At 35.3% G+C, this 14,845-nt stretch overlaps 1 protein-coding gene across 7 annotated transcripts in view; it reads right to left on the reverse strand.

The window, feature by feature from the left end:
- The window catches only part of LOC126829637 (TBC1 domain family member 19), a 140,286-nt gene that overhangs the window by 38,832 nt on the left and 86,609 nt on the right, over positions 1-14,845 (reverse strand). For all 7 annotated transcript variants that reach the window (XM_050559628.1, XM_050559629.1, XM_050559627.2 and 4 more), the window contains exons 12-13: positions 12,350-12,412; positions 3,967-4,132 (exon numbers count right to left, since the gene is read on the reverse strand). In XM_050559628.1, coding sequence (XP_050415585.1) covers positions 3,967-4,132; positions 12,350-12,412 — 229 coding nt within the window. The remainder of the gene's footprint in view (positions 1-3,966; positions 4,133-12,349; positions 12,413-14,845) is intronic.

Consider the following 14,845-nt stretch of genomic DNA (forward strand, 5'->3'; position numbering starts at 1 on the left):
TTCTTTGCTGGTATAGTTGAAAGGATAACTCGTTGAAATCTTTCAGTTCTAAAGGTTGTCTCTTTCTGAAAAGGTTGTTTATCAGGTGATCTGTGATTCTTCATCTTGGTTGGTTATTCGTAACTTTAGCAGGGAAAAAACTTAATTACATGCATGCATCTGTACCACATGTTACAGATTTCAGTAGGTCTCAGCGCTGCTCTTTTCCACAAATGGGGCAAGCATAAAATATGATTGTGTGTCTGTAGCTATATGTAATATCATCATAATTTGTGTTTTATGGTTTTTATGGTATATGACATAGAAGATTATGATATCTGATTATGTGGCTATATGTAATATCATCATAATTTGTGTTTTATGGTTTTTATGGTATATGACATAGAAGATTATGATATCTGATTATGTGTTTACAAGTTTTACTAAATCATTAAATATATATACTATACTGTATCTGTATCATGTTTTTGTGGATTATATAAACTTATTTAAAACCCTTTCTCTTGTTTTCAAGACTATTGTCCTGTACTACGCAGATTTTTCTCACTAATTTACCACACCATTGCAGATTATTGAAGGGGTAGGTCTGAAACATGTATCTTCAGCCTCCAGACTTAAAAGTCTGAAATTAATCACAAAAATTTGAATAACATCTTAGGCTTGGCACAAAATCAACAAAACAACTGACAGTTTTGGTTTTAGATTTGACACAATTGATGGATGCAGTCTACTTTTTTCAAGATCTGATTGTTACATACATGTACCAACCAGAGACTGCCAGACAGGATACGGCCACAAATTTGCAAGAGATGGATAGAGAACAAGCTAAAAACAAACAGGATTTTTTGTACAATCAGGGGCAATAATCCAGAAAATTATGGTCTGAAATGCGCAAAAATCAAAGGGACTAAGATCTTTGGGATAAAAAGATATGATTTTAAGTTTCATCAGAATCCGACAAAAATTGTAACCTCTAGAGGGTCGACAACCTTCGTATTGCATACTTTTACACAATTTGCGTACAAAGAGCGGCCATTTTGTTGCCATTTTCGAACAATCAGGGGCCATAATCCAGGAAGTTAAGTTCGGGTATCCGCGATTATCAAAAGGATTCATGATCTTGGTGTGTAATGGTTATTAACTTACATTTCAAGTTTCATCAAAGTCAAGAGAAAATTGTGACCTCTAGAGGGTCCACAACATTGATATACCATATTTTTACACTATTTGAGTACGAGGGGCGGCCATTTTGTCTGTCGGTTTTAATCCAATATTTACGAAATTCAAACTGAACTATCCTTAGGGTGTAATGGTGATATATTTGAAGCCAAAAACGTGATTTTTCGTACAATCAGGGGCCATAATGCAGGAAGTTACGGTCAGATATGCGCAAATATCGACATATCGACAGGAAACAAGATCTTTAGGTTATAAACTTACATTTCAAGTTTCAACAAAATCGGATAAAAATTGTCACCTCTATAGGGTCCACAACCTTGATACACCACATTTTTACGCTATTTGAGAACGAGGGGCAGCCATTTTGTAATGTAACGGTGATATATTAAAACGATTTTTTAAACCGGATAAAAATTATGACCTTTATAGGGTCCACAAGCTAAAAACGCAATTTTTCGTACAATCAGGGGCCATAATTCAGGAAGTTACGGTCCGATATGCGCGAATATCGAACGGAACCTAGATCTTTGGGTTATAAACTTACATTTCAAGTTTCATCAAAATAGGATTAAAATTGTGACCTCTTTAGTGTCCACAACCTTGATATACCATATTTTTACGCTATTTGAGAACGAAGGACGGCCATTTTGTTTGTCAGTTTTCAGCTGATTTTTATGACATTCGAACTCAGACGTCCTTAGGGTGTAGCGGTGATATAATAATACGTTTTTTTAAATCGGATAAAAATTATGACCATATTTTTACGCTATTTGAGAACGAAGGACGGCCATTTTGTTTGTCAGTTTTCAGCTGATTTTTATGACATTCGAACTCAGACGTCCTTAGGGTGTAGCGGTGATATAATAATACGTTTTTTTAAATCGGATAAAAATTATGACCTCTATAGGGTTCACAAGCTAAAAACGTGATTTTTCGTACAATCAGGGGCCATAATTCAGGAAGTTACGGTCCGATATGCGCGAATATCTAAAGGAACCGAGATCTTAGGGTTATAAATTCACATTTCAAGTTTCATCAAAATAGGATTCAAATTGTGACCTCTATAGGGTCCACAAGCTAAAAACGTGATTTTTCGTACAAACAGGGGCCATTATCCATGAAGTTTCGATCTGATACATGCCAATATCGTAAGCAACCAAGATCTTTTGGAGATAAAACTATATTTTGAGTTTCGTCAAAATCGGATAAGAATTGTGACCTGTAGAGTGTCCACAAACAAATTGTGGACAGACGAACTGGGGCGATGACAATATACGTCCACATGAAAATGTGGGCGTATAAAAAGAGGTTTGCACACATAAATACTTATTGGATAGTCTGGATCATCTTTGTAAGAAGATGGAGTGATCTTTCACCAATCCATGGATCACTCTCAGAATCTTGTTATGATAAGAAGAGATAATGATCTTCTTCCTTTTCAAAGGTTTTCCTCCATTGAATCTTACATTTGCATCACTGACTCCAGTTCCATTACTTTTTTTTTTAATCTTCCTCATGTCTCTCCACAGTTGCTATTTCTGTAAACACTTTTGCTTCCTCTTTTAAATACTCCAGTACTTTTATTGCCACCTCACGGCTCAGGCATTTCTTTTTAAATCGAGTGTCTATATAAAACATGCTATTAAAAAAAAGTAAAGTCAATGCCCAAAACACTGCACTCATGCTTTAACAACATTTGCACCATTGTCAGAAATGATACAGGTTTGCTAACTTTCTCTCAATTTTCCATTAAAAATAAAATCTGTTAAATCTCTAGCCTCTGTTGTTTTCACAAGGTTTTCATTTTCATAAGATTTTCGCAAAGCGCGGTGGGGGTGTGGGGGAAAAACTGCATGATCTAAGGTCAGAGAATGCAGATTGTCCATAGGGTCCTTTCCCGACAGAGAAGGATGAAATGAAACCATTAAAAACTGTATTCTTTATTTTGCTCACAAGGTTTTCAAACTTCAGAATAGAAAGTTGCAAAACACTGAGTAGATCGATAGTGCTTGTCATCCCAATGCAACAGACAAATTTTGAAAAAAATTTGTTGAAACTTTAGATAACTCTGGAGTGGAAAGCAGATCATCTTCTATATGGTTCATCCCTGACAGACGGATCATCAAAGATATGAAAATCAACAGGAGTCATGCTTCCTATTCATCACACAGAGAGCCCATAAACTTGGTTACATATTTTGTGATCTTTAAAATAATCCAAAGTTTCCAAAATCGGACAAAAATTGTAATCTCTTAGATGGCCCACAACATTGGTATATGTAATACATGCTTTGCCACTATTTGCGTAAAGGGAAGGAACAATTTTTGATAGGAAGCTATGAACCAATTTCCACTCAACAAAGATGTGTAATAAACAAACATAAAATGGTCTATGTAGGTGACTTTAGTACAATCTGGGACAATACAGTCCGATATTTGGCAAAATCAAACCTATACCTATATTCGAGTGTTTACAAGAAATTGTGGATGAAAGGCAAGAAGGACAGCAATGTGGGTGCTTAAAAAAATTTTGTTACATATATTTTAATGTTTTTCTTGCATATACTTTAATGTTTTTCTTGCATATACCTTAATGTTTTTGTTGCATTTATTTTAATGTTTTTGAGTATGATAAAGTAGGATAAGATGTGTAACATTTTTGGTTTTAGGACGTCAAAAAGACTGATTTGGTCTTGTGATACTTAAAGGTATTATAATTTGATTCTGATCTATTTCCAATGTGAGAATCATCATCTATATATGCTACTTCAGGGCTATATAAACTTACCATACATTGCAAATCCATGGAATGGAATTACCCCACTTGGTGGATAATATACTTCAAACTGTTCCAAACCAACTTTTCCTCGAATATAAGATCTTGCAGGGGTTGCAGTTGAATTCTCTAATAAATTTCTCAGTACAACAGTGTCTCGTGAAAAAGGCAAGAGAATCTAAAGATTTAAATAACAAAAACAAAGATAGTTTGCAGGCAATGAAACAAACAGCTGATTCGTCCAAAAAGTTCAATAAAGTTATCGCATATTAATTTTTTTGTAGATATAGTAATGGAGGCATTTACAAGACATTAATCAAGAGTAATTAACCATGATCAAGAGTAACCGCTAATAATCAAGAGTAACCACTCATGATCAAGAGTAACCACCTATGATCAAGAGAAACCACCAATGATCAAGAATAATCAACCATGATCAAGAGTAACCACCAATGATCAAGAGAAATGACCAATGATCAAGAATAATCAACCATGATCAAGAGTAACCACCAATAAACAAGAGTAACCACCCATGATCAAGAGTAATCAATCATGATCAAGATTAACCAACCATGATCAATATTAATCACCTATGAATAAATTATCAGAAATAATTTAGACAGTCCACACAGCAGTTCTGTCTAATTGTCAGGCTTTTATGGACAAATGATATATCTTTTGAACAGAAAGTCCTAGAATCATCTGGGTTTTCATCCTCTCAATGCTTCACAGCAAATTTGAAAAAAATAGGGACAGTCTCAGTTATTTGTGTGAAAAGCCCTTTAAAACCTGTAACTAAGACCTAGGCCACTACCTCAAGCTATGTGATGTGTTTTTTTAAAAAAAAATAAAAAACAACATTTGATCTTATTTTGTGACTGAACTCACCATTTTGCTAAATCTGGATATTTTAGACCTAAACACCATCAAAATTGGGCATGGAAACAAAATTCACAGAAGTATAGATTTGAGTGTGTTGTGTCTCTGATACGGGAAAAAAAGTGTTCATTATCAATGCTTCTTTCATTGAACATGTGACTAGTGGACACAAAGGACTTGTGGTACATGTAAGTTTTTTTTCTATCTTCATATAATTTTGAATCAAACTAAAAACTACCCCTAATATATATCTTTTGATGACAGATAATAATGAGGGGTCAGATTTTTAAAACCTCTTCCTCTCATTGCCCCAATGCTTCACATGAAATGAAAAAAAAAAACAGGCAGGATAAGCCCACATTTTGCAAGAGATGGATAGAGAACAAGCTAAAAACAAACAGGATTTTTTGTACAATCAGGGGCAATAATCCAGAAAGTTATGGTCTGAAAAACGCAAATATCAAAAGGGACTGAGATGTTTGAGATATAAAGATATGATTTAAGTTTCATCAAAATCGGATAAAAATTGTAACCTCTAGAGGGTCCACAACCTTCGTATTGCATACTTTTACACAATTTGAGTACAAAGAGAGGCCATTTTGTAGGGCAGTTTCATTTCGATTTTCCTGAAATTCAACCTTCATTACGGTGGAATGGTGATATATTTAAACGTTTTTTAAAATCTGAACTCAATCAAAATTACAGTGCAATGGTGATATATTTGAACGTTTTTTTTTTTAAATCGGATAATAATTGTGACCTCTAGAGGGTCCTGAAGCTAAAAACGTGATTTTTCGTACAATCAGGGGCCATAATTCAGGAAGTTACGATCCAATATGTGTGAATATCAAAAGGAACCAAGATCATTGGGGAATAAACTTACATTTCAAGTTTCATCAAAATCAGAAGAAAATTGTGACCTCTAGGGGGTCCACAACATTGATATACCATATTTTTACGAAATTCGAACTCAACCATCCTAAGGGTGTAACAGTGATATATTCAAATGTTTTTTTTAAATCGGATAAAGATTATGATCTCTATAGGGTCAACAAGCTAAAAAGATAGGTTGCCAGGCAACGAAACATACGCCCACAGCAGCTAAATCGTCCGGGGAGTCAACAAGAGTTGTCGCATATTTTTACTTTTTTCGGTAATTAAACATTTATAATACATTAAAATCTGATAAAGAGTAACAACTAATTAAGTAATTATCAGAAAACCATTAGAATTTGTTTGGTTTTTATAAAGTTCTGCCCCATGCTAATGTTTAGTATAGAAAACTTTTAACATCATGGATTTAGTTGTTCAAGTCATAAAAATTCATTGAAAATCAATATACTTGTTCATCTCAAGACCTTAAACTCTGTGTATCAATCTGAAGTCAATCAGATGATAACTTTAGCCTCTAGAGCGTCAGAAGGTTTTTCAAAGTGATCAAGGGCCATAACTCTGGCAGTACTTATCAGAAATCACCGAAATTCAATAGGCTTCTTCGTCTCATGACATTAAACACTGTGTATAAATTTAAAGTCAATCGGATATTAACTTTAGCCTCTAGAGCGTCCACAAGATTTTTCAAAGTGATCAAGGGCCATAACTCTGGCAGAACTTATCAGAAATCGCCGAAAATCAATAGGCTTCTTCGTCTCATGACATTAAACACTGTGTATAAATTTAAAGTCAATCGGATATTAACTTTAGCTTCTAGAGCGTCCACAAGATTTTTCAAAGGGATCAAGGGCCATAACTCTGGCAGTAATTATCGGAAATCGCTAAAAATCAATAGGCTTCTTCGTCTCATGACATTAAACACTGTGTATAAATTTAAAGTCAATCAGATATTAACTTTGGCTTCTAGAGCGTCCACAAGATTTTTCAAAGTGATCAAGGACCATAACTCTGGCAGTAATTATCTGAAATTGCTGAAAATCAATAGGCTTCTTCGTCTCATGACCTTAAACACTGTGTATAAATTTAAAGTAAATCGGATATTAACTTTAGCCTCTAGATCGTCCACAAGATTTTTTGAAGTGATCAAGGGCCATAACTCTGGCAGTAATTATCAGAGATCGCTGAAAATCAATAGGATTCTTCGTCTCATGACCTTAAACACTGTGTATAAATTTAAAGTCAATCGGATATTAACTTTAGCCTCTAAAGCGTCCACAAGATTTTTTGAAGTGATCAAGGGCCATAACTCTGACAGTAATTATTGGAAATCGCTGAAAATCAATAGGCTTCTTCGTCTCATGGTCTTAAACACTGTATATAAATTTAAAGTCAATCGGATATTAACTTTAGCCTCTAGAGCGTCCACAAGATTTTTTGAAGTGATCAAGGGCCATAACTCTGGCAGTAATTATCGGAAATTGCTGAAAATCAATAGGCTTCTTTGTCTCATGACCTTAAACACTGTGTATAAATTTAAAGTCAATCGGATATTAACTTTAGCCTCTAGAGCGTCCACAAGCAATTGTGGACGCCGGACGGACGGGGGTGACGACAATATACGACCACATTTCAATGTGGGCGTATAAACAACATTTTTCGTACATTCAGGGGCCATAAATCAGGAAATTACGGTCCGATATACACAAATATCGAAAGGAACCAAGATCTTTGGGTAATAAACTTACATTTCAAGTTTCATCAAAATCAGAAGAAAATTGTGACCTCTAGAGGGCCACAACATTGATATACTATATTTTTACGCTATTTGAATACGAGGGGCGGCCATTTTGTCTGTCAGTTTTGGTCTGATTTTTACGAAATTCAAACTCAACCATCCTTAGGGTGTAAAGGTGATATATTCAAACGTTTTTTTAAATCGGAAAATAATTATGGCTTCTATAGGGTCCATAAGCTAAAAACGTGATTTTTCGTACAATCAGGGTCCATAATTCAGGAAGTTACAATCCGATATGCACAAATATCAAAAGGAACCAGGATTTTTGGGTTTTAAACTTTCAACAAAATCGGATAAATATTGTGACCTTTATAGGGTCCACAAGCTAAAATCGGGGGCCATAATCCATGAAGTTACGGTCTGATACATGCCAAGTTCGAAAGGAACCAAGATCTTAGGGAGATAAATCTATATTTCAAGTTTCGTTGAAATCGGATAAAAATTGTGACCTGTAGAGTGTCCACAAACAATTGTGGACAGACAGACAGACGAACCCATTTTAATAGTCTCCTGCTTTCTTCGAAAGGCGGGGGACAATGAACAATTACCAAAATATCATATAGGGTCCACAAGCTAAAAACGTGATTTTTTGTACAAACATAATCCATGAAGTTACGGTTCGTTTCATTCCACAATTTTTTTTCTGATTTTGATGAAACTTGATGTATGTTTTTAACCCAATGATCTCAGTTCCTGGACTATAGCCCCTGATTGTTCGAAAAATCATGTTTTCATTTGATTTTAAAAATTGTTAAAAAATGTAACTGTTACATTGTAATGACGGTAGGGTTTGAATTTCCATAAAAATCAGACTGAAACTGCCAGATAATATAGTTGCTCCCTTAACGCAAATAGTGTGAAAGTATGTAATACCAAGGGTGTGGACCCTCTAGAGGTCACAATTTTTATCCGATTTCAATGAAACTGTAAATTTATGTTTATATCCCCAAGATCTTGGTTCCTTTTGATATTAACCCATATCGGATGGTAACTTCTTAGATTATGGCCCCTGATTGTATGAACCAGTGGTTGCGAAACTGTAAATTTATGTTTATATCCCCAAGATCTTGGTTCCTTTTGATATTAACCCATATCGGATGGTAACTTCTTAGATTATGGCCCCTGATTGTATGAACCAGTGGTTGCCAGGCAAGATATGCCCACATTTTGCAAGTGATGGATAGAGAACAAGCTAAAAACAAAAGCATTTTTCGTACAATCAGGGGCCATAATACAGAAAGTTATGGTCTGAAATGCACAAATATCGAACAGACATGAGATCTTTGGGATATAAATATATATTTGAAATTTCATCAATATCGGATAACCTTGGAATAATTTACTTTACATTAATAGCGGCCATTTTGTTGGGCAGTTTAATTTTGATTTTCCCGAAATTTGAATTCAACTTTCATTGAGTTGGAATGGTGATATATTTAAACGGTTTTCAAAATCGGATAAAATTTGTGACATCTAGAAAATCCACAAGCTAAAAAACATGATTTTTCGAAAAAATCAGGGGCCATAATCCAGGAACTTACTGTCTGATATTCACAATTTTGGAAAGAAACCAAGATTTTGGGGTTATAAACATACATTTTTAAAAATCAGATAAACATTGTGACCTATAGAGGGTCCACAATCACGATTTTTGCATACAATCAAGGGCCATAATCAAGAAACTGTAGGTCCAATATGTGCGAATATTGAAAGGAACAGAGATCTTTGGGACATAAACACATGTTTTAAGTTTCATCAAAATCGGATCAAAAGTGCGACATCTAAAGGGTCCACAACCTGAGAGGGAGAGAGAGAGAAATGGGGTTTAACGTGCACTCAACACAAACTAGGTCATTTCGGGACTAAAATATGGTTTAATTTTATTTCAATAATTCGCTTGCGCATAGGGGTCTTTAGCAGTGGGAGGAAACCGGAAGACCCAGAGAAAACCCACGAGGTTGGACAGGCAACCCTACTCCTTGTCACAGTTGACTCAATGACAGGCCTTATGGTACAGCGCGGACCTGCTAACCATCCGGCCATCCAACACACCCCCCCCCCCCCCCGGCCCCGGTCCACAACCTTGATATTACATACTTTAACAATATTTGCATACATAGAGCAGCCATTTTGTCCGGCAGTTTTGGTACGATTTTCACGAAATTCGAACTTAATCATCATTATGGTGTAACAGTGATATATTTAAATGTATTTTTAAACAAGGGACCACAAGCTAAAATCAGAAAATCAAGAACCATAATCCAGGAAGTTGCGGTCTCTATGCGAATATATCGACAGGAACCAAGATCCTTGGGTAATAAACAAACATTTCAAGTTTCAACTAAATTGGATAAAAATTGAGACCTCTAGAGTGTCCACAAGCCAAAAACGTGATTTTTCGTACATTCAGGGGCCATAATCTATGAAGTTTTGATCCGATCATGCCAATATCGAAAGGAACGAAATCTTTTGGCGATAACCTATTTTTTAAGTTTCGTCAAATTCGGATAAGAATTGCGACCTCTAGAGGGTCCACAACCATGGTACAGTATTACATACTTTACACTATTTGCGTACAAATTCGAATTCAACCATCACTAGGCTGTAACAGTGATATCTTTAAAAGGTTTTTAAAGTCGGATAAAAATTGTGACCTGAAGAGAATCCACAAGCTAAAAAAGTGACTTTTATACAATCAGGGGCTATAATCCAGGAAGTAACGGTACGATATGCGCAAAGGAACCAAGATCTTTTGATTATAATCATACATTTCAAGTTTCATGAAAATCAGATAAAGTGTCCAAACCTTTGTATTACATACTTTTACACTATTTGCGTACAAGGAGTGGCCATTTTGTACATCAATTTTTACGAAATTCAACCTCAACCTTCATTGATGTGTAACAATGATATATTTAAACATTTTTTTAAAATTGAATTCAAATTGTGATTTCTAGTGGGTCCACAAACTAAACAATGCGATTTTGAGAACAATCAGGAGCCAAAATCCAGAAAGTTATGTCCGGATAAGTGCGATTAATGAAAGGAACCAAGATCTTTATGTTATAAACATAAATTTATAATATTCAGTAAAATCGAATCAAAATTGTGGCAGTTTTGGTCTGATTTTCACTATATTCGAATGATTGTTTAAATCGGATAGTTATTGTGACTTTTAGAGGGACCACAAGCTAAAAACTTGATTTTTCATACAATCAGGGGCGATAATTCAGGAAGTTACGATCTGATATGTGCGAATATCGACAATTACCAAGGTCTTTGGGTTATAAATATGCATTTCAAATATCATCAAAGCAGATGAAAATTGTGACCCTTAGAGTGGCTCAAGACATTAAACTCTGTGATAACTTCGGCCTGTATAGCATCCACAAGACTTTTTGAAGTTTTCAATGGCCATAACTGTATCAGAAATCCTTGAAAATCGATGTCTTCGTCTCATGACCTTCAAAACAGCGAAGTCAATCGGGTATCAACTTTAGCCTCTAGAGCATTCACCAAATATTTCAAAATGATCAAGGGCCATAACTCTGATAGTAAGTATGGCAAATTGTTGAAAATCAATAGCTGTTTTGGTCTCATGATCTTAAACACTGTGTAAAAATTTAAAGTGAATCGGATGCTTGTGGACACCAGACAGAACTTAAACTTTCATGCTCAAGACCAAGACAAAGTCTTGCCATTTAGACCCACTTCCCACATGGCTACTTATAAAAGACAGCTTGGTTGCTTTCGTACCAATTGTAGGAACCAAGGTGGCTCAGTGTGTGAAATGTTGGCTCGCTAACCTGGAGGTCCTGTGGCCGAGAAACAAGGGACAGCATATAGTCATTCTGATGGTCCCGTGTACACACTGATGTACATATAAAAGAACCCTTGACAGTTGGAATTCAAATTAAGAGTAGACCATAGCGCCACTGTACGGGCAAATTTTCCTTCATAGCATATTGTATGGAGTATACCCGTCTTCATCAGACCATTCGGTACAGAAAAGTAGAACCCCAATTCATTTTCTATTAACTGTTGTGAACAAGTCGCGTCTGCACGGTGTATTTTTAAGTGCCCTCAAGTAAGCCATAATCACACCTATTATTGAAAAACTATCCTTTATGCCAATTCGCTAAAGAACTACAGGCCTTTGAGTAGCCTGAGCTACACATGAAAACTCATCAAGAAGGGTGTGCTACAACATCTTAACGTGTATATTAGTGAAAGTACTTTTTATAATATTCACCAGACAACTTAATGCAATAGCCCAGAGATATGGACTTACTGTCCACTTGATTGCAGATGATATACAGTTATTCATCAGCTTTGATCATTCATCAGAAATGGCAACTATACAGAATGTTAAGATGAACAAGTTATTATTAGTTATTCCTCCTGTCAAACTCTAAAAGACGAAACGTTCTTTTTACTTTGCAGCACCCTTTCTCTGGAATTATCTATCCTTAGACATAAAAGAATCAAAAAGTCTAGACTTCTTCATAAATATAAAAGAATGTTGATTGATTGGGCAATTGTTTACATGCAAGATCGCAGGAAGGTGCCATTTCATAATGGAGTCTTAACAGAAATAGTTCATTATGGAAAATAAGTTAACTACCTGTAATAATAGAGAGCACAATATAGGTAGATACATTTTTCGTATGTACAGAATGGATGTGAACGGAAAATGATTAAAATTTTGTGTGATGGCAAAATTCTAACAAAGGTAAATGGTTAGAGACAAATGATTACGATCGACATCGTTTACTATTATCTTAGCTATTTGAACTGAAAAGCCAAAAGATAAATCTCAATACTTACTTGATAAAGAAAATCTTCAAAAACAAAATAATGATCATCATTTGTTGCTGTTAATTTCACATCCTGAAAAGAAAAGCCTTTAGTAAGGAATAGGATTACACTGAATTAACTTTTACAAAGATTAAATGAATGTAGGTCGGGATTTGGAGTTCGTACAATACTAAATATCGATTTGTTGTGTCCGCTCATTACTCCAATGCTTCATACCAAATTGGAAGACAGCCAAGTAAAGCATGGAAATATGCCCACACAGCAGTTATATCTCAAGTGCAGATTATCTGAAAGGAGATTAAAATATAAATAGGGTTTATCTTTTCATGACCAACTCTTCAGAGCAAACTTGAAAAAAATCTATTATAAACTGTAGCCTCTATCACACAATATTTTGGTGTTTCGTGAAGAGGGGTAGCTGGGATCAGTCTGGAAAAAAAGGTTGTGGAAGGCTGAATATCAATATTAAGGTTCGTCTCTCAAAACCTCAATGCTTCACACCAAATCTGAAAAAAAATCTGTTAACAAGGTTTTAGAACAACGGAGGATAACTTAGAACGGAAGGTTGCAGAGTCCTGAGAATCGATAGGGTTCGTCTTCTCATGACCCCAACTCTCTAAAACAAATTTGGTCAAATGTCTGTTATAAAACGTAACCTCTATTGTGTTAACAAGGGCGGATATCTCGCAAAACCAATGCTTCACATCAAATTAGAAAAAATCTGTCACAAACTATAGCCTCTATCGGGATAACAAGGGAAATAACTCTTGATCATCCTCTTAAGATTTGCAATCATCACACCGAATTTGAAAGAAATCCGTCAAAAATGTGAAAATGCTCATTATTAAAGTTAGTCAAGGTACGTATTGATGTGATGAAACTATACACCAAGTTTTATCACTCTCACATAATTAAAACCAAAGTTATCGTGCTCATATTCGAGCTCCACCAAGACATTCACCTAATAAACACGTACACCAAGTTTGAACATTCTACCTCAAGTTATTGTGCTCCAGATTCTCAACCAATCAAATTGCTTATCGCTCTGCTTACCCTAAGCAGAAAATGTTCATTATCGATCATATTCAAGGTATTATTGTAATGAAACTTTACATACACTAAGTTTCGTGACTTTCATTTAATTTGAACTGAAGTTATTGTGTCCCAAAGCATCAACTTATCAAATTGCTTATCTCTGCTAATCCTAAGCAGAAAACACTCTTCGAACTCCATCAAGGCATTCACTCAATAAACCTGTGTACACCAAGTTTGAACAGAGGAAAATTATTGTGTCCCAAAAAGTGTGACAGACAGATGGACGAACAGACCCATTTTATATTAGTAACCAGTTTTCTTTAAGAGACGAGTGACAATTACTTTGTTCTGAGGTAAGTTATCAGTGTTGAAAGATGTAGCGTAGATTGTTTATTACCGTAGCAACTGTACTGGACAAACAAGACTAAGTCTCGTTTATCTATTTTATCGTCAAACTTATAAATCTTGTGGGTGTTTTAATCCATTTAAATCTCAGACATCTGCTGGTCTAGAGAATTAAATCAAATTCATTCACCATTATTGTGTAATGAACATACATTTGAATGGTAGTTAAAATTGAATAAAAATTGTGACCTATACATGGTTCACAAGCTATGTACGTGATTTATTGTACAATCATGGGCAATGACCCAGGAAGTTACTGTCAGATAGAAAATCTTTGGGATATAGTAATATCTTCAAGATAGAAATGAAATGAAATGGGGTTTAATGCTTACTGTTCTGCACTGACTGGGCTAATGAAAACGGGCATACACCATAGGCCTACAAGCTATGAGGGAAATTTTGCTCGGCAGCGACACTATGGCCTGCTTTTATATCGAATTCAAACTGCCAAGGGATCTTTTACATGCATGCCAATGTATACACAGAACCTCAGTTTTTCATTCCATCCAAATGACTAGACAGCTGTCCGTGTCAGGCCCTCCGCACTGTACCACTGACAAGGGGAAAGCACGTTGGAATATCTCAATGAACTTTCCCGGTCAATGCAGGGATCCAACACACGACCTCCAGGCTAGCAATCGGAATATAACTTTAACTGTTTATTTATGAACATAAACATGATGTGTAAAAATAAAGTAATATGAAGAAATCATTTTATAATCTTGTGTATCTGAAAGGTTGTTCAAAGCCATCAATGGCAATAACTTTGGCAGTCATTATCCAAAATCGATGAAAATAGGCTTCTTTGTCACAACACTATAAACACTATGTCAATCAAATGATCACTTAAGCCTCTAGAGTGTCCAACATATTTTTCAAATTTATTAAGGACCATAACTCTGGCTGTAATTATCAGATTTCTTCGCCTCATGACCATAAGCACTATGTACAAATTTAAAGTCAATCAAATGATAACTTTAGATAGCTAAAGTCTCCACAAGCAATCGTGGATGACTGAAGGGTGTAACAACAATATATGATAACATTTTAATTTGACTGTGTGAA

This window comes from Patella vulgata, chromosome 8, assembly GCF_932274485.2.
Source record: "Patella vulgata chromosome 8, xgPatVulg1.2, whole genome shotgun sequence".
NCBI lineage: Eukaryota > Metazoa > Mollusca > Gastropoda > Patellidae > Patella > Patella vulgata.